Source organism: Astatotilapia calliptera, chromosome 11, assembly GCF_964374335.1.
Source record: "Astatotilapia calliptera chromosome 11, fAstCal68.1, whole genome shotgun sequence".
NCBI classification, from domain to species: Eukaryota; Metazoa; Chordata; class Actinopteri; order Cichliformes; family Cichlidae; genus Astatotilapia; species Astatotilapia calliptera.
In genome coordinates, this window is record NC_137432.1 from 32,617,634 (window position 1) to 32,644,563 (window position 26,930).

Sequence of the window (26,930 nt, forward strand, 5' to 3'; positions counted from 1 at the left end):
CTAAGGCGGCTTTGAAGGCCCCACAAAAACTGTTAGCAATGGAGGAATTAATATAATGTGACTGGCGGAAAGGGAGATGTGGTTTTTGTAGGGGAGAGAGGGAGCAGCACATCAAAAATGACAGAGAGCTGGTCTGATAAACAAGCATCAGTTATGTTTGGATTAAAAACTGGAATACCAGATAACTAGGTCTATGGTGCAGCCCAGTTTGTGAGTGTGTGCAGAGGGATGTGACCTTTATATGAACTGATGTGAGTCTCATACAGAGCATTAAAAGGCAAGTAGTATTGTTAATGATATGCATCACATCCAATGCAATATGCAATCCATGTTTTTAATATGTTAAAGCTTTTTGTGTCACTTTTGCTAAAGCATCAAAATAAAGCTACTAAGTGTATTACAGGAAATAACACAGTCACAGTGAAGTCACAAGCCCTGGTACTCCTTCAGTCAGTGCCAAGCCTGGATAAATGAGGAGGGCTGCATTGGGCATAAAATATAGAATAGAGGAAAATGATATGCTGGGGGTTACCTCACAAAGCGATCAGCTGAGAGAAGAAGTTGAAAATGAATCATTTAAAAAAAAAAAAAATCTTCAGAGTGTTGCATCACAGATTCCTTGTTCTGATTCAAGGAAGACAAAATGGATATCACTGCTGTCTTTTCATTTTCTGTCACTTTACTAACAAGACCGCTTGTCGCGGCTAATTGCTTCCTGAACTCTGCTCTTTATACACAACTGCAGCGTTTTGGAAACGCCAGCCATCAATCCTGGCTGCTCTGCATGTCCACGACACACTCATGCCAGCTCAGATAGAAGATATGATGCAATATATAAAATCACATCACTTTCTGTACTTTCTTATAAAACCTGGAGTGCATATGCAAACTCTGAACATGTAACAAGCACCAAGGCTAACTGTATATGAGCTGCAAGGTGGCATGAAGAGATGAAGACTGCTTCTATGTGCTGAGTTTAGACACTATTGTTTCTGGAGCCAATACTAAATTGGCTCCACTGGAAATCAAACACTGCGCCGAGTATGAAATCATTATCCAGAAATAATGAATAGACAGTACAAATAATGATAACATCTACAAATTAGAGCTGGTAATAAAAGACTACGTCCACTCTCAGTGGACACAGACACACACATGCATGTATGGTCAGTAGGCGGAGAACCACCAGACTTGGCAAGAAATGTAAGCATTAGCCAAAAATCCAACCAACATTTTGAACTTAATGGAATTCAAAGCGCGATCGCACATTATGCCCGTGATATGAACACACTGTTCAGTGGATGTGTGTGGTTTCCATGGAGACCAAAAGGTGGAGGATGAGCGAGTGCAAAGCCATTGTTCACCAATAACCAGAGCATAGACGGAGTAAATTTTGTGTTGCTTGCTTTTTAAAATAAAGAGGCTGGACTGGGTTAGTGGAGTCATGGAGGGAGGATTTGGCTTGAAGATTAACCCAGTGCACATCAAAGATAATCTGTCAACATGCAGATATGTGTCAGCAGGCCAGAAGAGAAGAGACACTGAGAGAGGAGGGGGGAGATGAAGGGAGAGCATAAGATGAGGAAAGGCTGCGTAGATTCATGAGATTCATTACAGAAACAAGCGCTGGACACCGTTACGCCATCCATCACATATCAACCACCTGAAATGCTCATAGGGGATGGGACGACGGGAGAGACGGCGACATAAAAGTGTTAAACACACAAGAGGGAGGAGGATTGCAAATGGCCACGGGAGAAAAAGACGACAGCAAATGAGTGACGGGTTTCTGGTCGGCTGTCATCGTCTCAGCACAGTTGGCCTTGGTCGTCTGAGCATCAGTCACAGATGTGGGGCAAGCTGCCGCCTCCTTATTCACCGGTGAAGCGAGAAGATGTGATGATGATGATGATGATGATGTGCGTGTATGTGTGGATGGAGAAGGAGGAGGGGGAAGGATTGTTAGCCCAAGGTTGTTTTATGTTGTCTGCACCACATCAGCTGACCTGTTTTTGTTATCCATCCACTTAAGGTTGAGCTGACACCAAATGCCTGCTATAGTGTGGACAAAAGACCCTAAATGAGTTATTGGTACTCAAGTTGAGTTTAAGGTGATCAAACTGTATTTTATTACCCTAAAATTCTTAGCTTGACCCACAAAGGTGATGATGAACAACAGCTGCTGAACGAATTATATTTTCTTACTGACATTTGAGGGCTTAAGAGGTTGAATCATTAGCTCATTAGCACCTGGTGCTAAACTAATATGGTGAATTTGGGAAAGAATATATGTGTTCATCATGTTTAGCTCAAAGCAGTGCTGCCCCTACACTCTAAAACAGATGATAGTGTAGCTGTGAGGAGATTTTTTAATGATTCCACTGCAATAACTGATTAATATTGCCAAAAAGATTTAAGTTTGGAGTCGTGATGCAATATCAATACACACCTTTAAGGGAACTTCTTAATATTCTGACAAATGTGCATACAGCAAAGACACCACTGAGTTACTGCGCCCAGATTAGAAATAGTTCCAGCAAATAATTTTAGAGATGCATGTAGTTGAATGTTTTTAACTTTTGGGGGGGGGGGGGGGGGGGGGGTTCCAGTTGTCCTAGAAAGCCTTGCAGCATTATTAATCCTCACATATAACTTTGCTTGGGATAAATACATTTAAAAAAAATATTCATTTAAATGAATCTAAAGCTCTATCATCAATGTGCATTACATTGCATGGGTAAGGTTTGAAAAACTTTTAAAATCCTTTAAAAACTGGTTTTCATCATCACACTTTAGTGTGACAAAGCAGGAGAAACGGCCTGCTTGCATCCATGACATTAGTGCGGGAAACTGGAACAAAGGCTGCTGAATGAAATGACATAATTTGGTCGGAGGGTTAAGTCATTATTTTTGTTCGGCTGCTGCTGAATGTGTAGAAAGCTTCCAGACACATTTATGGATTTTGCTCAGTATTAAACAGGCGGACAATAAAATATGTGGCTTTAACCTCACAATCACACTCCATGAATTTCAGCGAGCGTTATGAAAGGAATCAGCCAGATTATATTAGATTATAACGCCAGACTGATTCCATCTCGTGCACGCTCCTGCATTATTAATCTGACAGCAATGTAGCTCGGCCGTGCGCAATGAATCTCAGACAAAGACACACACACACACAGGCAGAGGCAGAGAGCTTTCTTGTCTTTTTTAATGTTTTTTCCCCTTCCTCTCTGTGTATCAGAATGTCCGTTCAGATCCCTTCATGAATTATTCATCAGGTCCCCCCCGGCCCTAATCCTCGCCTTTGTGTCGCTGTAGTGCCAGTGCGCCTCCAGGGAACCGGTTTACTGCATCGACTGGACGCTGTCACTGCCACAAATCTCTAAATTCTCCCAAAAATGTTCCTGCTGCTGCTTAATGTGTGCCCGCAGTGCTCAAAGTGATGATTTACTGAGTTGATTTGTCGGTGACTGACGTCCAAAATGCCGCCGTGTCGGAGCATCGGCATGTCTTTAATGCTGGAGCCAGTTAAACGGTTTTTAAACCCTCCCCTGCTGCATAATGACTTACATTGCTTGCAACACTGAACACTGAGAACATATAGTCGTATACTTCTATGACATCCCCATATAAGCCCTTCCACAGACTCACGGTAATATTTTAACTTATGTCTTAACACCCCCTCTTGCGCCGTGTCCGTATGGGTTTAAATTGACCCAGTTGTTGCCTCCTCTGGTGTTTCCATAATATATTCACGAGGACTTAAATTGCCGACTCGTGCGTTTATCCTGACCTGATTTTGCTTTATGCCATTTTTGTTTCTCGTAGCATCTCCATGACATCCCCACTGGGACCTGTGTTCAATGGTGAGCTTTCCGTGACCTAATCAGGACATTTTCTCTCCTAAAATGTAAAGATTCACACGAAATTGCACAGGAAGCCCTACAGCGTGATGTCCAGGTGACAGCTGTTTTACTGTCAATAAAATGTATATATTTATTTAACATATAGCCCATTTTCGACGACGCATCCTCCGAAATCAGATTTATTTCAGATTGCATTGATTAGAAAATGACCAATAAAACGTTATTAATATGGCACCCAACTGTAGTCTATTGAGTGTGAAGTGTTGCCTAACCTACAATCAGAGCCTCACTGACCTCCTTTCTGGCTGCCCTGTGGGAGTGTGTTAAGGTACCCTGACTTGCTGCAGCAGCAAGAAATTTAACAAAAAAAAAGAAAGGAAGAAAGGAAAAGAAAAAAAAAAGAAAAATCAAGGAATAAAACATTTTGAGGTGATTAAACTGGACAGTGAAGGGCAGTTTCTTACCGCGGACAGACAACGGGATCAAGTGCAGAGCCAGGACGCACGACAGCAGCGTTAGTCTCCAGCATCCCGTGCAAAAGATCGCTTGCTTCTCCTGCATCCTTGCTGTAGAGTGATAGGCTTTGATGGTCAGACGAAAGAAGAGAGAATCCTTTTTGTTATAATTTTAATAACAAGAGAGTTCGGTGGAGGTTGCAAAAAGTAATCCGGACAAGTGGAGCTGCTGATTTGCGTGCGGTCTAGACTCAAGCCTCCCCGCGCTTCTCCTCCATAGCCGCTTGGTCTCAGCTGTCTCCGCGTATCTGCTCCGTTCTTTCACTCGCTTGTTCAACGCAGTGAGGCTGGTTACGGCTCCATCGCCAAAAAGCGGCGGTCGGAGACGGCGGTGGTGGGGTGTTGGTGGTGGTGGTGGTGGTGGAGGCGGGGGTTACTTTTGGGGGAGTAGACGCACGCCGTGGCTCGGTTTAGCTCGGAACGGATTGGTGCTTTGGGCACTTTGTGACTGAGAAGGGAACAAACGTACGGCGGTGTGCAGTGCGCTCGGCAGCCTTCTCATCATCTGGGGAGGAGAAAAAAAGGGCCGGTGATGCCCCCCTCCTCTTCTTCCCTACGCCCCCATCCTCATCCCTCCTCCCTTCCCTCCCTCGTTCATTTCCCCTTGAAGTCTCCCTACTCCTACTCCCCTCATCCTCCGGTTTCCTAAAACTTTCCCCGACTTTTTCTATCGCCAAAGCCCTTTTATCCATCTTGCTTATCCATAAAACATTTTGTCTCCCCCCATGTATACATCTCCTACAATATTCTTCCTTCCCTCATATTCCATTTCGCCCCCTTTCCAGACCCTAAACCTCTACTTTTGCCCATTATTGCTGCCATCCTTACAATTTTCTCTGGCATTATTTTCCTCCTCACTAAGTCAAAAAAAAATCTTAAAACACAAACAGAACAGAGCAAGATGTATGGTAAAAGTTCAAAACAGTTAAAACGCTATGGATAATAATCTGTGCTTGACATAAATTGAAGTTCGCACAGCCCAGGCAGCTACAGGTTTAGTTTATGATTCCTAAAGAAGTGCTTTGACATCTAGGGGAAGCATCCATCCCCAAGTTATCAGCTAATCAGCTGTAGTAACTCACTAACTGATGGTACATTTACTGCACACATTTAGCTTGGAGGACTGATTCAGTCTCCTTCACTGAGCAAAGAGGCCTACTACACCTGATGCTGGTCTTTTGTTGCCTAAGCATCTCCCACTAGCACGCCAACCATTCCCAGTACTGCTGAATCTCCCACAGACCACATAAATCTGATGGACTACACTTTCCTCAAGCTTTTTATATATATATATATATATATGTTTAATCCTGGCAGCTTCCTCTTCTTCAAAATTCTTGTCTTTGTCTCTATTCTTTCTAAATCCATCCTCTCTCAAAACACATTCCCTCCTCCTTTCTCCATTCATTTTGAACTCTTTTTTCTCTAGTTCCTCATCCTAAGGCACTTGCCCTTTCCCCTTTTTTCTAAAAACAAGTGAATCCTTTTCTGGGTGACTCTTTTCTTCCTCTCCCAACTTTTCCACCTCATTTCACTCTTTTTTAAGGTCAACATGGAATGTTGTCTTCCCATTGTTGATGGTTTATTCTTTCCATACTGTTTCATTCACCTCTCTTCATCACCCCCTCTTTTTAATGCCTTTGTTTTTTGTCCTTCTTCCTCTGACTCATTATACATACATTAATTCATGTATTTATTGCAGAATATATCTCATTCTTCATTTTTCCAAAAACCTTTCCCATTCTTGTTAAAACCTTTTATTCTCATTCTTTAAGAAAGTTTCCCTCCTCTTCTTCACTGATTAAGTCAAAGCCTCCTTTTCCTTCAATAAACATTTTCTTCGATTTTCCACCTGCATCCCAAGACTTCTCACTTCTTCCCCGAGAGTCAAAGTTTTCCTCATCCATCACTCTTCCATTCCCACTTTTCTTTTTCTAAACTTTTCATCACCTCCACCCTCCTTCCAACCCTTTCCCACAGGTTGCGATCATTTGCTATTCATCTGATCATGCTGGATCTCAATAGAAGTGCACTCTTCACTCTGGCCACTTTTTTTCCGACGAAGGAGATCAGTCACTATCGAAGGAGCTTTACTTTCCTTTGTTCACTGCATATGCGTCTCAGAGAGAATGAGGTAGTTTGAGATCATGTTAAAAAAAAAGTGTAGTGCAGTCAAAACAACTAGCTTTGTTTGATGGTGTGACACAGAGACTCAAACAAAAGAGGGGGAGTAGGCCTAGAGGAGGGATGGGGGTGTCTGCGGTGAAAAGAGGGGGATGCACATGGTGATGAATGCCCAAGGGCCTTGGGGGTAATGATCGTGGTGGGGGTCGTGGGCATTCTTCCACACAAAAACAGCATAAAGGAAGAGAACGAGGCTGGGCAACAGGAGGTGTTTTGTGCTTGGGTGTGCATGTGTATTTATATTTATACATATATGTGTGTGTTCTTGTAACACTACTTGGCTGCTTATGTGCATCTGTGCATTTGAAAGCAGCAGCAATGGCAGATTTTGGATTTTTTACTAAATGTTTAGCAGAATAGAAAATGTGTGCAGTGAATTGTGAAAAGTGGGTCACAAGGACAACTTGGCAGCTTTGATTTAAATAATATAAAATATTACAGATCCAGCATGTAACAAAGACCTATCCTCAACCAAAATACTCTTCATCTCCCTCTCTCCTTCCACCTCCTGCAATGACCCACAGAAGCTTCAGTGTACTCATGACCACAACAATAATGCATCCACACTGCTGACCTTTCTGTTCATTTCAGCTTTCATCTGATTTTCTGGGCGACTGCTTTATCTATTCCACTGTGTGATGCCACTGACAGCAATGCTGGACAGAGAAGAAATAACAAAAGTTGCCCTATCTGGTATGAAAATTCATTTCTGGTGCATTTCAGAACAATCTTTCACCAAAACGAGATATCTCCCAAGTCTAATAAACTGGTTTATTTGCCTTTTCACCAGTGTTTTCTTCATCTCATTCAGCTGTTTGCATTAATGTTGTCAGTTGGCAGGCTGAATTATTGGTCCAAAATTCATCATTTTTATAAACTAATGATTTTGGAAGATGCAATAAAAGAGAACTAAGGTGTGCAAAGCAAGATTTCCACGCTAACAGTCTAAGCATGCTGGTGTTTCATGGGTATCATGCCCATAGTTTAGCAGGATAACATATCAGATATGGCCTATGGTGAATATGTAGCATTAGAGTTAGAATGAATCCTAATCAGGACCAAATCTCAAAGTAGAAAAACTAAAGAGTTACATTTCACAGATTTTTGTTTTCTCCACATTGTGAAGAGGTAACCTTAAGTTACCAACAATGAAGAGATTCACATTTTGGCAGATGTAGGTCAAGTAATTAATTAATAGAGAGGTAAGTAATAGTATGAAACAAAAAGGATTAGGTGTTATGCTGCTCTGATGAGTACTGCTTCATTTTCCTTATTTGTTTAATTTTTCTTATTGAGGAAACTGGAGCACAGCACTGTTGTCCTCGGGATTCCCATATACTTGTTTGCCATTCACCTAGGGACCATTTTTGACCCGAGGACAACACAAGGGTTACAATAGAACAAATTCCACAGAAGGCCCTACAGCAAGAAACCAGAGTTTGGTGACTATTTCATGGTTTGCCGTGACTTTCAGCTGGCTGTTGGGCACCAGATCTCGTGGAAATCTTTCCAAGAGTTGTTTTGATAATTGAATCAAAACAGCAAATGATCGACCTCATGATAGCACTTGAGGAACAAAAAGTCAATAAGATAAAAGGATTCTTATTCTGGGCACTCAAAATGTCCTCAATGTATTGTATGCATCATTTAAATCGGTGTGTAGAAACAGCACTGAGATAAAGTCGCACAAGTAAACATGGCAATTTCATAAAGCGTAATGTCATAAATCTGCTGTGAAAGGAGAATGTTCATTAAATTAGGATTAAAAATATAATTTAATATTTTTAAATTAAAAATCTTAAATGGTGGTGACTCAAATTTCCTGTTTGCATCAGTCGGAAACCCAGCTATTCATGAAAGTTTAATTGATCGCTAAAATTGTTGTTGAATTTCTAGTCAACAGGCTACTTGTTTACATAATTAAAAGTCTTCAAATGTACAAGAACTGGTATCACAGAAACTCCAACACAGTTTCTTTGGCAGCTGCAAACAAAATGTGTATCGATAGTAAGGTCTGATGTCTTCTGTTACAACGGGATAACCTTCATGTTCACTGTAAACAAGCACACAGATTAGGAACTACACATGAACATCAGCCTAATTCTGTCTGGACGTGTGGCATTTCCCACTGTTTTAGGGTCAATGCTTTCTACTATCGTGTACGTATCAGGGTCACGTGCTGTTGTTATGACAGTCCGGGCGCTTCTGTGTTATTAAACAGGAAACGGTGCTCATCAACACACAGATTAGGCCCATTTAATCTCTCGGTCAACCCCTGAAACAAAAGAAGCCTCCACCCCACCCCCATCCCCCCCGGCTCAGCACCTCTGATGGAATAATAAATGATATGGCATCCTGAGCATTACATTCTTCATCACCTACTCTTGTTTTCCTCCATCCTCCACTTGCTCTGTTGTCACAGTGCAAGCAGAATAATGAAAATCATTTCTAATAAAGTTGAACAACCAACGAGTTTCACATTTCCCTGCTGCAGTGTCATTTCCTTATCTAGAAGTTCCAGCCAAGAACAACATCCTCAAAATGTTGAAATAAAAGAGGAAAATATACACTTTTGGATGACTGGCTGGTGCATTATTCTGGCCCATAATAATAAAGACAGAAATCATTTTAGGACATGTATGAAAATAACTGTGCTGGGGCTTTGTGAGGGGACACGTACCCTGCCAGTTTAAGTCAGCATCTGCACAAGGTAGATGTAGTTGTGACCCATAAAGCAAATTGCTCACTGGTGGTGTTCCAAACAACTGGAGCTTCCTGAAACAAACGCCACAGCAGTCTTGTAAGTAATTGCAGACCTGGGGTTATTGTATGACCTATATCTCCATACACGCAGCATAAATTATATCCAGTCTCATTAGGTTACTTTGACAAAGGGTGACGAGAGCAGAATCTGGTTTTGAAACCAGGAGAATGCTGCTTGGCATACATGTGAAAATAAGATGCTGTTTCCTGACTTATTGTTACAGATTTTGTAAGTCAGTCTTTTTAGAGTTGATGCTCATTCATTTTCTTGCCTATATCCTAAAAAAAACATTTGTGGTCCAAAAAGATGAGGAATAATTACTGTGTTTGATATACTTACAGATTTCATTTGCATGAGTTTCACACATTAAAAACATAAATGCTACAGTGTGACTGTTTTTATTACACATTAAAACACAAACAAATAGTGTACATATTTCAGGAGGGTTTAGGGAACAGTGTTTGAACAATCTGACAGCAGCGGGAGGAAAAGACGTGCAGCGTTGCTCCTTTGAACTCTGTATGTGGAGCATCCGGTCACTGAAGGAGCTGTCCAGTGCTGTCAGAGTTTCATGCAGGGGGAGGGAGGCTTTCTTCCTCAGTGAAGACAGAGAGAGAGCTCTTCTCTCTCCCCACACCTCCGTTATATCCATTGAGCATCCCAAGATAGAATGTGCTGCACCAACAGACCACCGCAAAAGACCCTCAGCCAGATAGATAAAAAGGCTTATGTAATAAAGTCCCAAATTTACCACGTATTAAAGTATTGTTATGATTACACAGTACTTGAAACCTAACAATAATTTGTTGTGTGCTGTATCTTTTGATACTTTATTTTTAGCAGAACAGCGTGGTTCAAAAAACAAACAGAGCATTTCAAACATTTCCCGTTTGTTTCCTGTTTGTAGACTACAGCAGCAATGTCTATCTCCAGATGGAGGCTCTCACCCATCTTCACATTTTCATTCACTTATTCTTCGTATAAATATCTTGAAATCATTCCTGTCAAAAAAACTTGGATCATCTCTCCCCATGTGGGATAAATTTTACTCCTTCTAATTCCAACCTGACATTTAGTATTGCCACTTCTCACGAATGTTTATTGTTTTGTTGCCTTTTGGAGCATTTTCATAGGATTATCTGATAAATATTGCTGTGAGGAAAAAACATCCAAGAAGTTTGTGCTGCAGTTTTGGTGAATGAAAATGTGTTTTATAAGCACGTAGCACTCATTAGAGGCCGTCTGTGTGATGTAGCTGCATAGTTTATGGACACAGCTAACCTATGTTAGCAATTTTGGCACTTTGACATGACCCTGACTCATTTGAAATGAGTCAGGGTCATGTCAAAGTGCTAAAATGGTCAAATGAGTCATATGACCATTTTTCAGATGTGGGTTAGGGGTTCAGATTGCCCTCACTTGGGTAAGGGGTCACACAAAGGTGATTAGCAACTCGATAGCTCAACCCAAGGTTTACCAGTCTAGCTACAAAAAACATGTAGTGTTCGCAGCATCTTTAAAAGTCATCTTTGCACAGAGGTCTGAGGCATCTTCCAGGAATGGTGGCACTGTTTTCCTGTGAACTGACTGTCAGTAAGCGGCTATTTCATATCTGTTGATCTCAAACATGGCCTGCTTCGGAGCACGTTAGATCAGCTCAGCTGAACAAGTTACCATGGTGATGGAATTCCCTTCATCATACCGACAACTCAGAGTTAACCCTGAAGTTATCCAGATAAGCTCAAATCCAGCTTCATAGTACAAGCTTCAGGTGCAGTATTGAGTGGATTTGCTTCACAGGGAGAGAATACAACAGGTTTCTTCTACAGGAAATCCACCTGATTCATGTCCAACATGCTCTAAACACCTGACAAAACTAAATCTATCTCAGTGAAAAGATGTTACATTTGTGGTGAACACAGGAACTTGGAAGCTCTGCGGAAATTAAAATTTAATGTACATCACTTCTGTCCTTGTCATGATCATTCAACAGATGTTTCATTTGTAGCCACATACACTCATTCATTTCAGTTAAATTTGAATTATGTACTGCAAATTAATAAAAAATAAACACTAATATCACTTACCTTAAATAACTTTATAGAGAAGCCAACAATCTCCTGTAAGGAAATTCTTGACACCTGGGCATAAATATCAACCGATTTATCAGGAAAAAACCTCCAGCAGAACCAGGCTCAGTGAGAACAGCCATGTGCTCTGACTAAAGGTTAGGAAAAAGCGAGGATAGAGAAAAGAATGTAGAGAGATGGCAAACAGCATAACAAATACTTGGCAGGTTGGTGGGACCAGTCACCACAGATCGAGTAGTTCCAGAGTGAGAGAGACACGCTTGCCAGAAAGTACAGAGAGGTGGCAGAGAAGAAAAAGAACCAACCAAATCTAAGCTAGATTTAAATAATTTGTTTTCATTAGTTAATAAGACCCACTAAGAACTATAACACAATTAGGTAGAAATGATAAGAAAATCCATGCGGCTGTTTGTTTGAGTCACGAGAGGACTGGGGCCCATTCCATGACAGTGGCATGCCAGTTGTATGTAATATAAATTCATTTAAACTGTTAACTTAGACAAAAGCCAATCAAAATCGAATGTGCAATTTAAACTCTTATTGAGTTTAGAGTAAAAAATCCCCCTTTCTGTGATTGTTGGGTTTTCTCTGTATGTATTATTGTAGGGTCTACCTTACAATGTAAAGCGACTGTTGAGGCAACTGTTGTTGTGATTTGGTGCTATATAAATAGACTTGAATTGAACTGAATTGTAAAATCCAATGAGGTCAGTGTTGGAAGAAGAAATGCTGTGGATCACAGGAAGTTCCACAGCAGGCCAGAAGTTACAGAAGCTTAACTAAGGGAGGCTTAAGGGTCACCTGATCTAGCCCTAGCTAAACTCTGACATCTGAAGGCTTTGTCTCCCATTCTACTTTTGGAAACTCTAGGAAAAAAATAAGATTGCAATCTGAGAGCAAAGTGTTCAATTGATAAGATAGGTGCTAATATGACATCTAATATAATACTATGAGGTCTTAACAATATGATGGGACATGGTTATACAATGTTTTGTGGTGAGTAGGATTTTAAGTTGAAATTTAGATTTTAGAGGAAGCCAATAAAGACAAGTCAAAATATGGGAGAAATATTATCTCCCCCTTCCCTGTCAGTGCTCTCGCTGCAGTGTTTTGGACAAACTGAAAGCTTTTAAGGGAACTTACAGAACAACCCAATAATAATGAATTATAAATGATTCCAAGAGTCCCCACAGTGCTGCTAGGGACGAGGGTAATGCCATCCAAGTCAGTATCTGGTTAGACACATTGTTTCTTCAAGGGCCAAGTACGAAAATTTCAGTTTTGTTTGAATTTAGAAGTAGGAAACTACAGGTCACCCAGGCCTGTATGTCTTTTAAACATGCCTGTAGTTTAACTGCTCTTTATCATCTGGCTTCACAGATAAATATACCTCTTTAAATAGCAATAAAAATTTAGGTTTTGCGTTTTTTTATAACGTTACTTAAGGGACGGATGTATGGAGCAAAGGTCTCAAAACAGGGCCCCATGAAACTCAATGACACTGCTGAATCTCTGTTTGCCCTTCTGTAAACGTCACTGTACACCACTCTCATGTCTGTAAACATCAGCTTTCATTCTTCTGTCCGTCTGTCACAAATTACCCAGACACTCATCTTCACCCACGTCACCCTGCCTTCACTCTCTTCTTTCCTCCGTTAAACACTGTCTGTTGTTTTGGATGGTTGACCCAAGGTATGGAAACTCGTCCACCTTCAATACCTCAATTCTTTGCATCGTCTTTGCTACATATATTACCTCTCCAGACTCTTGTCCACCTGCTCCCTGCTCTCACTTATGTTGTTGCAAACAACATAGTCCACAGAGACTCCTGTCTGGCCTTATTTGTTAACCTGTCCATCACCAAATAAGAAGGGCCTAAGAGCTGACACCTGATAATCTCATGGCCACCTTGAACCCATCAGTCACCCCTACCGCAAACTTGCAGTACCGCAGTTCCTCTCTTGACAGTTTATTATAGGCTTTCTCTAGAAGACACAGTGATGCTTCTTCTGACCTTGTCTATACTTCCCCAGTATCACTCTCAAAGCAAACATTGACTCTGTCTCTGCATGAAACCATACTGCTACTTACTGACCATCACGTCTCCTCTTAACCTAGCTCCCGCAACTCTTCCCCATATCTTCAAGGTATGCCTCCTCAGATGTATCCCTCTGTGGTTACTGCACCCCTGCACATCACTGTCCTCTCTCCTACACATCTTCATACCTCCACAGGCAAGTTATTGAGGCCAGCCACCTTCCAATTGACTAACTTTCCCTCATTTTCTTCATTCATCAGCGCCTCAAAGCACTCCATCCATCTTCTCAGCACGCTCACTTTACTTGTTAGTACACTGACATTTCTGTCCTTAATAACCCTAACCTGCTGCAGGTCTATTTCAATCATTAGAATGACTGTAGCAATAAAAATTAATGCAGAGTTAACTGAATCATTAATTTAACCAGAATAAATCCTCATCTGTATATCGTGGTTTAAATCATGACTCAAGTCATCACTATCACGTCATGCTTTCAAACAACATTGCAGTTTTCAGTCCACATCACTGACTACATGTGTGTAAAAGTCAGATAAAGGACTATAGTGAAACAATGGCTTTGGGGGAGGAGACAAAAGATGAGAAAGAGAGGAAGGGAAGGGTGCAGTCTTTGTATCACTCCTTCACTCCACCAGCTCCTGTAGTGCTGTGAACAGCTGGCCTACTTTACCCTTCTCCATTTTTTATGATACTCACAGACACTTATTGGCACATACACAGTGCACACACAGGCACAACATTTATGCCCTTTTAAACATGCAGATACAGCAGTCAAATGTCAGCTGTGAAAACAGCATAACCAAATTATTAATAGACAATTATGTGGTTTGCATTATCAATATATTTAGACAGTGTACACTAGACTAGGTAGCTGGGGATCGGTCCGCCAAGGCCTCCGGTCCTGGCTGCCGCCTGGCACACAATGCACTCAACTCCTATGGCGCCTCCTGCGGGTGATGGGCCTGCAGGAAGATGTGCCCATGTCCCTTTTTCAGGCTGTGCCTGGCCGGGCCTCATGGACTAAGGCCCGGCCCTCAGGCACCCTCCCCAGGCCTAGTTCCAGGGCAGGGCTCCGGTAACCCTATCCCAAGCAGGGTGAACTGTTCCCTTGATGTTCTACTCACAGGGGTCTTCTGAATTGCTCTTTGTCTGGTCCCTCAGCCAGGACCAATTTGCCATGGGAGACCCTACCAAGGGGCAAAAGCCCCCAGACAACATAGCCCGTTGGATCCCTGGGACACACAAACCCCTCCACTGCAATACGGTAGCAATTCAGTGATTTGATGATCAATTTTGTAATCGTATCACCAGACCTGCACCTCCATTGCCAAAGCAGCTTCACTGAGCTGCGATCGCAAGGTGATGAAGGGAGCCACCAGGCTAAAGGAGGAGTCTTATCGGGCTTGGTTAGCCTGTGTTGTCTTGGTCGACACGTCTCTACAATGTTGCGTGGAGATCAGGGGCGGTACCTCTGGATTGGCAGACTGGGGTGGTGGTTCCCATTTTTAAGAAGGGGGACCGGAGGGTGTGTTCCAGCTATAACACTCCACAGCCTCCCTGGGAAAGTCTATGCCAGGGTGCTGGAGAAGAGGGTCCGTCCATTAGTCAAACCTCGGATACAGGAAGAACAATGTGGTTTTCATCCTGGTCGTGGAACACTGGACCAGCTCTTTATCCTTCTATACCTGAGGGTGCATGGGAGTTTGCCAAACCAGTCTACATGTGTTTTGTGGACTTGGAGAAGGCATTCGACCGTGTCTCTCAGCGTGTGCTGCAGCAGGTGCTTCGGGAGTATGGGGTGTGTGGCCCGATCCTTATACAACCGTAATAAGGCCTTGGTCCGCATAGCTGGCAATAGGAGTGTTTCAGGTTAGGCTATTGTTGACTACTACTGACTATTGTTGAAGAGTTCCCTTAAATTTTGAGTCAACATCTAAACAGTTTCACTAGCTGCCATATGAAAAATGCTAATCCTACTGCTAGTAGTGACCACAGATTTGTAGTGGCCTAAAATTAACTGCAAAACACTTGCAGCTAGCATAGGATTTTAATTTATCTATATACCTGTGCAGCTGGTTGGAGGCTATTGGAGAAAGGCATTTAAAGTCATCACAGAGCGGTGCCAGTGGCCTCACATGGTGACCTGCCAGGCAAACTGCTTGTTGCCACAGGCAGTGTAACAACTGAGCCTTTGCTATGGCAACAGTCTCCTCCAACAAAAGGGCAAAGACCTGTGGCGCTTTCAGCTGGTGCAGGATTTAGAGAGTGTACAAACGGATACACATGGCTCGATGCACTCAGTTTTCAGCAGTGATGAATACACACAAAACTGTTGAAACACAGCAAATATTTTTTTTATTACTTTTTTATGTTACTGCATGGTTTGGATTACTTGCTATGAGAAAGTTGTGACCTTAAGTCTGACCTTAATTTCAACACCAAACTCTTTTTTGGCCAACTGTGATTATTTCTGAAGCCCTAAAATACTTGGTATCCAAGACATGGTGAGTCATGAGTTTGTGAACTCAGCTGAAAATGTGCTAAACATGGATAGCACTAATAAGAAACTGTAGCAACCAAGAACGACAACTTATTAGTGGCACTACACTGCAGCATATGAATAAGGAAAAGACCTCATGCACTGCAGCCTACTGCACTTAACAAGTAGACATCCCCCCCAGCATATCATCTGAGTGTCCACATGAATTTATGTAACAATGTAGTTAAGAAATATGGACAAAGCAACAGGAAAAAAAAAAACACTGCAGTGCATTGAAGCGTTCCTGTTCCTGAATAACGAGTCTGTTTTGAAAATAAAGGAATAGAAAGTGTAGATACTTGTGTCAAAATTTTGGGAGTAAAAGTAAAAAGTAAATACTCAAGTAAAAATACCTGAAAATTCTACTTAAGCCCAATTACAAAGTATTTTTACTTGTATTTGTTACTTTGTACTTCGTCTCTAACTTTGTCTTACTCATTTCATATTTAAACTACTGCAGTCTTCTACATTTGACTTATGAGAAAGACTTTTGTCAGATAACTGCATCTGTGTGTGTAATTTATACTCATGTCTGGCAAATACCTAAATAAGACCGCTTTGTGTGTAATTGGATCTTTAAAACACGTGTGTAAGCATGTAAGGATGTGTTAAGGAAGGTGATGCTTCTCATTGTTGAGGCCAATTAAAGGAGAACCAAATCATGTGTTGTTTCAAGCATCTACTCACTCAAGTCTGACATTTAAAGAACAAAATACATTTTTTATTGTTTTTGAAGTATTTTTTGTTCATACAACAACTGGGCAAGCTTGTGTGAACAGCAGGACAGATCATTGCTATCACTGTCTCATCCATCCTGGAGATGATCAAACAGCACTACATCCACAGCGTTTCCAGCATCATGTAGGACACCTTCAGTGGTTCCCGCTGAGTTTTTTCACTCTTACCGTCAGAGAGGAGATATAAAAGCTGCCCCCAAACAAAAACTTTTATGTTTCTCATGGCTAGGTGCTTGATTTTATACTTGCAAAAAAAGAAAAAGAGGATTCAATCAAACAATACAATTCTTCAGAAAAAAGGGCTTGTATTAGAAAAAAAACCAAAATAAAAAATATAAAAGTTCACACAACTTGTAAAAATTGTTTAACAAACACACATGCTTGGATCGACCATTCAAAAATAAGCACTGAATTAACATTAACAATCTGTAGCATTTCAGTGGAGCTACAAAGAAGCAGCTTCTTGCCTTTTCAATTCAGTTTGCTTGCTACTCAGTTTTGATGCTAATGGTTTGGGTTTGTTTTGTACTTTTGTTATTTGCTTTCATTCTTTGTGCCAGAAACAAATAGATTATAATAACAGTGACTTCAGTTTTTCCAGTTCATTAAAAAAAAAAAAAAAAAAAAAAAAATCAGCCAGAGCAAAATCAATATGCAAACAGATCTATCATTTCTCCCTGTTTAAGAAAAAAGAAAACTACCTTAAATGACCGTAAACGCAAAAACAAAATTAAATTTAAGGAAACTGATCTACAATTCATGTAAATCTAGAAAGATTATAATCCTCTACAAAGATCTACAACACAGCTCATGTAAATTCACCTCCTCATGCACTGGAAAAAGCTTTCTGATTAGGCCAACAGTTCAATAACTCCTCTGCAGTAATGTGGCTTTTTTGTTGGCTTTGAAATATACATCTCAAGACTTTCCAGACTGCTCACATTTAGGGTCCTGCCTGTTAAGGGTGGTTTAAAGCTCACATGTCACATCCACTATCGCGCACTGGTGTTGCTTCGGCCGGTTGTGCAAATCTAGATTTTTGTAACATGTAACACTGCGTTGTGCTGCTGTGGCTGCCGCTGGGTTACAGACATCAGTGTATGATTGTATGATCGTGTCAGAATTCAGATTATAGTGAGCGTGATGTTGCAATAGTTTGAAAACATAAGACTTTGTGGGAAAAAGAAAAAAATCTCTGCAGTGTCTCAGAGTCTGGTTGACGTCAGATGACAGTGTTGTCTGAATGTCAGTGTCTATCATTCAGCTTCATTTGGCAACCTGCGGCTTAACCGCGGTGTCTTTACTCCCCTTCCCAAACACAATCACATTCTTGAAAAAGGTTTCTTTGTCGCATTGTGGTGATGATGTTGATCCTGTTCTCGGACAGCTCCTGCAGCTCTCTGATCAGCTCCTGCAAAGACGGACTCGGCCAGGGGTGGTCGTTGCGGTCACTTTTGAGAATGTACGAGCGCTCCACGATCAGCTCCAGCTGCTCGAGGTGTTTGAGATTGCTGAGGAGCAGGAGGTCACTTTTTGGTTCCTCAAGGAAATATCTAGAAAAAGGGCAAAAAATATATGTTTTAGACTCCTGATAGGAAGATCTGGTGCTGGGGCAACTGGAAACCCAGAAAGAAAAAAGAAAAATTTGATGACTCTTTCCAGCAGATTAATGTTTGGGTTGTATTTAAGAAAATGCTGCAACATAGTTTAAAGTTCTAGTGCCTTTGTTAAATAAATGAAGCAAGTTTAAGCCACCAACATTTTTTTTTTTTAAATTGTCAGTCAGTACTGCATGAAGGTAATCGATTAAATGTAATCTGTAATAATTTCACTGAGCAATGTTATCTATCTACAATAACAATAAATACTAAATAGAAAATAAAAATCTGCCATCTCACCGTATCCTGAGAGTCTTGAGCTGAGGAAATAGTGAGGGAAGCTTTTTGCAGAGACTGCCGGAGAAGCGGTTCTGATGCATGTCGAGGTGCTCAAGTTTCTTGACTTTCTTCACGATGAAGCATAAATCCTTGAGTGATATGATCACTCTCAGCACCAGCCTGGTGACACGGGGTGGAAAAATGGTTGTATAGAAAGCAAGAGGATTCCCACCTAGACAGACAGAAATCAGAAGAGTTACAGGAGGCAGTTTTGGCCTAAAGCTTGATCTTTTGCTTTTTCTTTTTTTTTAATTTTATTTGCTTCTTACTTTTACAAACAGGAAGAAGGAACAGGCAACACATGGGACAAACAAAGTTTTCATCCCCCGTTTTCTGATCGAGAAAATTTCTCCTACTAACTAAGGATGTATACAGCATCAGAGTATTCACTAAAATGCTGGCAGGCAACCTTTACACAAATACTAATACCTGCTTTTTAAAATTAAAATAATGAGTACTATTTGTAGTGACTTATGTGGCTAGTCTGTGTTACTGCTTTATTTTGTATATCAGGTCAAATTTGCGAAACTAAACTAAAAAAACCAAAAACACATTGAACAATGGTGACACTCACCAATGATTTCCAGTGATTCTAGCTGATACAGATAACTCAGCCAGGACTCTAGACGACATTTGACGCCAATTTTTAGGTACCTATAGCGAACAGTCAGTGACTTCAGTGAGGTCAGTCCCCTCAGCGCGTTCTCAGACAGCATGGTTTCTGGGTAATTCACCAACTCCAGAGAAGTCAGTGCTGGGCCACCGTACGCTTCTATAGGACCAAATAATGGGAGCAAGTTAGTCAAACGTTTGCTAATAATTTGGCACAGTGGCTGATCTAACTGTCCCACCACTACAGGCTTAGGTAGTAAGTAAAACTCTGAATGGTGACTGATCAGTAAAGGACATCTTTAGTTAAGTTTATTAAGACCCTCATTAGTTGCAGCATCATAGCAGCTATTCTTCCTCGTGTCACATGTGATCCAGCAACTCTTAGCAAGTTGACTCCTTTAGGAAAAAACTATGATAAACAGTATCATTCACTCTGTACTCAGTAATGTCTTTTATGCTGCAAGTTAGATACATTGCTAATAAATGTATGAAATTACTGAAAGCTGTCTGATTTTTTGACCCGCTGAGTCACAAAATACATTTGATCCAGTTACACAGCAGCTGTAAATGTTGTTTGGGAAGCAATTTAGCAGGTAAACCCACATGTAAAGTGTGATTTTCTTTTGATAAATGCTATTTTAATATTTCAGGTGAAAAAAAAAAGTATACTGGTTCTGATGCAGGGTTATAAAATGCTGTAAAGACACTAGACTTACCTGGGTCTTCTGGGTCTGGGGGATAAAAGTAGTCGTCGGGCAGTGGCACTGGGTTCTCTGTAATCTCCCAGGATAAGTGTTTCAGCTTCTTTAGGTTCAATAGCAAGTTATGGAAGGCCTTAGATGGCACTGGTGCCACCACCTGCAGCTTTGCTTCAGCCTGCTGGTGAAACAGCAAATATTCCAGATTGAACAAGCGTGACACGCTGTTTACGAACTCAGCAGTGCTTGGCAGCTGGATGTTACACACACTCAGGTGAGTCAGCCGCTCTGCTAGCTGCCCAGTCTGACACTGCTGTAGCATTGGCTCGCTCCATGTGGCGTTTCGTATCCCGAGAGTCTTCAGGTTGGGGAAATCAGGCAGGTTGTCCACACTTTTCTTCTTGTAATGCTGCTGTGCCTCCATGCAGACAATAGTGGTGAGCCGTGGGAGGGACTTCACAAGGTGTTTCCAGTCTTTGGGCCTCAAACGTTGCACTGCAACATGGGTCACCCTGCGATACTTTAGTGTGTCCCAGAATCCAGCTGTGTAGCGTGGAAAGTTGGATAGGACCACCATGTGGTTCCGCCATAGGCATGGGTGGTCAATCAGCTTTTTGAGGACTTTGCAGCAGCAGCGTACCCTGTGCTTTTCCTGTGTGCTCAGGTAGCTGAACACCATGACCCAAACTTCGGGTGGCAGATGTGATAGCCACTTGACCCTCATGTTGACTTGTTGGAAGCCTCAGCTCCAGGCCTGTTTAACGCTCCTTTGGCCTAAAACCCTGCCTTCAAGTTTTCGAAGGCAGGCTGCACCTGAAAAGTTAAGAACAATAACACTTTTACCATCCAGACTAAAATAATACAAAGAAGATACACAGAACTCGCTTAAGCCATCTCTCAAATAAGTTTATTTTTGGCCAGTTACTCAAGAAAGTCTCTTGATGCATGCTCAGCCGAACAAGGTCTGTTCAGTGGAGAACTGAACAGAATCAACTTTTTGGTATTTCCTTACCTGGCTGTAGTCGAAGGACTATTTTAAAGACAAATATGACTGCAAATTCAAACATCATGGGCTAAATCACTGTAAACAAAGCAGTATTGTATTAATCCAAGTTATAGTCATAGCCATTGTTTGGTAATTGGTGTCTAAACTATTTACACGGAAGTTGAAAGTTGTGCTGTGAAGAATGAAATTATATTACTCCAAGAAAGCTATCCAGCATTTTTGTCAAAATGATTGCAAACACCTTTACCTTAGGGCAGATGTGGTAAAAGCATGCTGAAAATAATTATGTGGTAAAATTAACATCCATTCAAATACAATGCTTTCGCCAAATATACAAATAAATGTATATTTAACACATCTCTTTAGTGGATATATATAGTTCAAAAATAATTGTGATTTCTTACCTGGTAGAAACTCCTGGGAAAAATAAATTTGGTCTTATGCCTTCAAAAAACACATCCCCATGATCCAAAAGGCCAGAGGCAGAAGCTTTTCCAGCCTGCATGCTCAGAGTCAAATGAAAATGAATGAGTATCTCTGGTCTGTGACTCTTAAAAAGCTTGCTGGTACTTGATTAACATACGACTCCATGATGTAATAATACCTGCACATCCTGTTTATCTACAGGTTACTATCTACATGTGACCTTAGTAATCAGCCTCTTGTATTGTCCCCGAGTCTTGATTTTGTCACTAATCCTTTGTGTAGCGACAGACTCCTTGATCACCCAGATTTAAACCACACCTCAGTGATTGATTGGCTGAAGCCCCACAAAAGAGTTAATGTCTGAATATCTAAACCCGTCAGCCATTTTCTTACAGACAAAGCAGCCAGAAATTTTTCTAGGCAATGAAAGACAGATGTTCATTTGAGAACACAAATGCTCATTACAGTCAGATCAGAAAAGAGTGATTAATCTGCCAGCTCCTGAAAAAAGTCTGTCCAAGGATGTCCAGCAGTGGTAATGGGTCTGAGACAACCTCTGACATGACCTGATTACTCAAACATTATTGGCAGTTCTTGTGTGAAAGAACTGTTAAAATAAAATACCTTGAAGGATGTAAACAACTACAAAAAGACATGACTGGACTACAACAAGATACAAAATGTGTCCAGTTCTCTCTGTGATCACATTTGCAGTGATGTGTATAAGTGTTGGCAAACAAATGTTGCTCATCTATGCAGCACATCTTGAGCACTCCACTGATTATGAAGTGGAGAAAGAAAGTTTATTTACAGTCCATGTAAAGTACTCAGCCTGTACTCTATTACTTACGTATTAGGAGGCTAAATCTTAACATCTAACAAAACTTTATAACACTCAAAAGTCAGAAGCCAAAAAGCTGAGACTATTTAGTCCTATCATATCCATCCATTTTGTTCAGTCTGTAGATGGTTTCTGCAAGCTGATAATTATAGTGCATGTCAGCTCAAACAACATTTTTTATTCTGCAGTTTGTGTATAAATATATTTCATGTCTTCAGAGGAACCCAAGTGATGATGACTTTAACGCTCATTCAGTGCGTTTCCTTCCATAATAACACAAAGAGGTCTAACAGAATAAACAACCATGTTTTCCTACTGAAACTGATCCAAAGCATGTAAGTAACGATCTGCTGATACTTTGAAACAAAGGTGGTGAGAGAGAAATGATCACTTATTTATCTACAGTTTACAGTCTTTTCATCTCATGGCCGGGTGGGTCGACTCTCCAACGACTATCCAACGACTCTCATAAAAGCCCAACAACTCTCGATAGCTCGAGTCCCCACAAGGCGGTTAATGGCTGGGTATCTATAGCAGCCAGTTGTTTTCACACATGCAAAGAAACCACCAGCTTTTCTAGACATTAAAAGACAGATGTGCTTATTAGAATAAAAAAGTTAATCAAAGTCAGACCAGAAAACTGTGTTTGATCTGCCGGCTCCCTACAATAAAGTCTGTCCAAATATGTCCAGTGGTGAGAATGAGGCACAGCTTCGAACATAAAATGACTGAACCATCATTTCCAAGAGTTCTGGTAGAAGTGTAAACACATTCACACTTTTCCCCCATTTCATTTTGCTATTCATCTCTGTGGTTTTGCTACAGCATGAACACTGTAGTCAGAAAGAATTTGCATCCATAATTCTTGCTAAACTATTGTATGTAAAAAAAAAAAAAATAAATTAAAAAAAAAAAAATTTTACACTGAGTTGTACCAAAAGTTATGGCTCATCATTTTAGCTAATTGCTCATCAAACTGAAAATATTCTAAAAAATAAAGTACACTGGCAAACTGCAGATACAGATAAGAGACATCTTACAATTCTTTATCCTAGAAGTTGTAACATCACAAATTGCGGTGTAATCGCACCTAAAACATGAGACTGTAACAGATCAGCCTAAATAAAGTAAAATAATTAAATAACTGGAAATTTGTTTGCAGTTTAGCTCATTCTGTCCTGAATTTAAACATTAGCAGAGTTAAATGCATGCACGCTGCAGGCTTTCTACTGTTACAAGTAAACATGCTATCAGTTATTCATCATCAGTTTATAATATTAAACTGTTATCAGACTTACATTGTAGATGCTCCTTTGAGAGGTCTTGACCGTTATTTCTTGATCAGCTGATCAAAGTGCTTTCTTGGCAGTTATGAGGGAAATGATCGGTCAACTCCTGGGAGGGACAAGGAAAGAGATTTAGTTCAATTGTATTTATGTAGTGCCAAATCACAACATCAGTTGCCTCTATGCTATGATAAAAGGCGAAGACCCTACAATAATACTGAGAAAAGTCCAACAATCAGATGAGCAAGCACTTTGGTGACAGTGAGAAGGAAACATTCATTTAAACAGGAAGAAATCTCCTGAAGAACCAGGCTCAGGGAGTGGGAGCCATCTGCAGACACTGGGTTAGGGAAGCTGATTGTTTTTAAATTTCATACTTTTCTTTTTTAGCAATGCTATGCCAATGCTAATGATATATGTAAATAATGAATAATAAGGGCCAGGCGACGGGCGAGCCGTAAACACAGCAATATCAAACATAGTCATTGCAAGCAGAAAATAAAAACAAAAGAAAAAAGGGCAACTAATTTGGTATATGTAATCCCAGATCAAGTAGAGGAAAAGCGTTGGATCACAGGCAGTACTTTGTTGCAGCGCCTCTGACTTTCATAAAAAGCCAACCTGAAATCTTTAATTGGAACGTCTCATGACTAATCATTGAATGTCACTTTAATCCACAGTTGCTTTGGACTGCAAGTCTATGTCCTTGTGTTTAGGTGTTACTGCTGGTTATTTCTTATCTGTGTATTTCAGCCAACCAATTTCATATAATTCTGTCACAAACACTCTCCTTTCTGCCCATGTTTTATTTTTAAAAGCATGCTAATTTGAATTTTCTGCCTACCTTTTGGCTTTTTGTTTCTCCCTTCTATACAGTTATCTGCTCCACCTTAATGTGTCTAACCTGCATCTGTATTTAAGGTTTGTTTTACGTACCTTAGTTTCCTTCCAGATGTGTTCGCAGTGTTCTTTTAGTACTCCTCCCATGACAGTCTTCTAGTGTTTTTGCCTCTGCTTGCTTCATATTTCTCTGTTTGTGTGGTTGCATTGATTACCTTTGTCCCAACTCCTTTTTTATCACAAAGAATTTGAACCTTAATCTCATCAATGGAGTTGCACATTTGGGTCTTATCAGTTGTTACACTGCTGAAAGGTCCTCTAGTGTTTTGCAAGGAGCACTAAAAAGACACTTTAGAAATGTCTACCATTGCATTTTGGGGTAGCCTGTTTGTTAAGGGTCACTAGTCAGGCAGGACTCAAACAGTTCAGTGCGTTTATTTATTTACAGTAAATAACAGTTTTAACAGGAGATCAACCCCAGCAAAAGTCCTGGGCTTCCACACAACAGGGTTATTCCACAAATCCACATGGATCCAAAGATTCTCTCCCAAGAACACAAAACAGCTCACCGCTCTCCCGCAAAGGTCCCTCGTAGACAAGGAAACAGCAGGTAAGCTGCTTTTTTTTTTTTTTTTTTTTTTTGTCCCAACTTACAGGCAAACCGCACAATCCCAGTGGTGAAGGAGCCAGACTTCACTAACTGGTTAAAACTCAACAATCCAACAAAGACTGCAGCGCTGCCACTATCTTAAGTGGTAGCACAAACAAGGACATCGGGAACAGGTGTGTGACTCCTCCAGGTGTGTAAGCCAGAGGGCGGGAACCAGAAGAAAGTCCCACTTCTGAACCAAAACCAACCCATGCACTCACACACTCGATAAAGGAGAGACATTAAAAACTGCATATAACTCCTGTACATCGCACATGTTGGCGAGGTGATTGTTAGGATGAAAAGCAAACTATGTTGAATCAAAGAGAGCAACAATGCTAGCTCTCTTTGAGCACAATATGCAGACTTTAGCTCAAGGGTGGGGAACTCCAGGCCTCGAGGGCCGGTGTCCTGCAGGGTTTCGATCTCACCTTGGGTCAACACACCTGAATCAAATGATTAGTTCGTTACCAGCCCTCTGGAGAACGTCAAGACATGGTGAGGAGGTAATTTAGTCATTTAAATCAGCTGTGTTGGATCAATGACACATTTAAAACCTGCAGGACACTGGCCCTTGAGGTTTAGAGTTGGACACCACAGAGCAAAGAAAGCAGAACCAAAAACAGCTTGTTGTGCAGTCACTGGGGCACCCGTCAGCCTCCCGTTAAAGACCACAGACAAACCCACAATGTGGATAAACAAACAACCAGTAAATGCTGCTGGCCTCTCAGCTTGAAAAGCTCAGCATTTTGTTACCAGGATGCAGACACGCTGGTGAACATGACAGAAGCTGTAGATTCTAACAGCTTCTTTCAGAAGATGAGGCTACAAAATGGCAGTAATTTACAGGATGGATGCCAACAGGAGATATTTTATGGGACCAAAGCTCTCGCCTAATGCTGTCTGAGCTGTAAGAAGAGAGATCACTTTCTCTTTGATAGAGTTGAATAGGTTTTTTTTGTAAGAGTTCACTAGACTAGCACTGCTTCCTTGCTTGCCCTAACTGAATGCCACTGATGTGTTTTCATGCACGCCACACATTAAATACAATAAACACACATTTTCCCCCAAACTTTTCATAATTAACATTTGTGCTTCCCCCCAGCCTCCCACATCTGGACTCAATCTGCCACTACAGATGAGCTTTACACTTCGCAGCTCAGAGATTCTCTCTGTTTCTCTCTGGATTTTATCTGTCAATCCCCATATTCCCTCTCCGCAGCAGCTCTCACCTTTACTCCTCATCTTTTGCTTCACAAAGAAATATCCGGACCACAACTCGATGCATCACTATAACCGGTCCTCAGAGGGTGAATTTACTTTTGCCAGAAGCAATTTTTCTGGCCCTGACCTGAGGGCATCTACCTGCAGGATCACATTTAGGACACGATTCAGAGTGGTAACAGAGTCATCTGTGAATGAGACAAGTCATCAGCCGGGTTTAATAAAACTAATGAAATGAGAATCTGAAGCGCTGAATGAACAAACTGTGTTGTGTCGAGGATTTTTTGGCAGTGCACACAGAGAGAGTGAGTGTGCAAAACATTTTTGGCTGTAACGCTGCATCTACTGCCACACGTGAGGTCATTTTTGAAAGAGCTTGCCAACAAAATCGGTGCAAAAATAATTTTTCTCTGCAGAGTTGCAATGGGATCGCAACAAGAATATTACTATAAGTAACACAACATTAAGTTGAATACATTAGGAAAGGTGAAGCAAAAGTGTCACCCCCAGAAACAGCCTTACTGATGGGATGTTTACACAACACTTAAAGTTACTGTGCAGTGTGAATGAACTGCAAATGTGATGCTTTTTCCCCAAGTCAAAGCAAAAAAAGTGAAAAACCAGTACAATCCCTTCCCTTGTTTCTGTTTGAGAAAT

General features: G+C 41.0%; 2 protein-coding genes and 1 long non-coding RNA gene across 18 annotated transcripts in view; 1 reads left to right on the forward strand and 2 right to left on the reverse strand.

Annotated features, from left to right (window-relative positions):
- The window catches only part of cspg5a (chondroitin sulfate proteoglycan 5a), a 59,643-nt gene extending 54,732 nt beyond the window's left edge, over positions 1-4,911 (reverse strand). For all 10 annotated transcript variants that reach the window (XM_080308134.1, XM_026183823.2, XM_080308131.1 and 7 more), the window contains exon 1: positions 4,334-4,911. In XM_080308134.1, coding sequence (XP_080164260.1) covers positions 4,334-4,430 — 97 coding nt within the window. In that variant the 5' untranslated portion in view covers positions 4,431-4,911. The remainder of the gene's footprint in view (positions 1-4,333) is intronic.
- Positions 4,912-16,716: 11,805 nt separating this feature from the next.
- On the reverse strand, positions 16,717-25,344 carry LOC113032777 (uncharacterized). 7 transcript variants are annotated; one of them, XM_080308118.1, is made up of 9 exons: positions 24,497-24,632; positions 23,573-23,669; positions 21,412-21,506; positions 21,255-21,280; positions 21,014-21,082; positions 20,020-20,814; positions 19,266-19,463; positions 18,653-18,863; positions 16,717-18,307 (listed from the first exon to the last, which is right to left on the reverse strand). In XM_080308118.1, the coding sequence occupies exons 6-9, from the start codon at positions 20,723-20,725 to the stop codon at positions 18,055-18,057; spliced, it is 1,368 nt and encodes a 455-aa protein (XP_080164244.1). In that variant the 5' UTR covers positions 20,726-20,814; positions 21,014-21,082; positions 21,255-21,280; positions 21,412-21,506; positions 23,573-23,669; positions 24,497-24,632; the 3' UTR covers positions 16,717-18,054. The 7 variants fall into 7 exon arrangements, with proteins under 7 accessions (XP_080164244.1, XP_080164245.1, XP_026041661.2 ...); XM_080308119.1 differs by lacking the exon at positions 21,255-21,280; XM_026185876.2 differs by lacking the exons at positions 21,014-21,082; positions 21,255-21,280; positions 24,497-24,632 and adding an exon at positions 24,970-25,343.
- LOC145431856 (uncharacterized) lies at positions 24,770-26,536 on the forward strand. The gene is made up of 2 exons (XR_013912163.1): positions 24,770-25,010; positions 26,155-26,536. It is a non-coding gene; the product is annotated as an uncharacterized LOC145431856 (long non-coding RNA).
- The last annotated feature ends 394 nt before the right edge of the window (positions 26,537-26,930 follow it).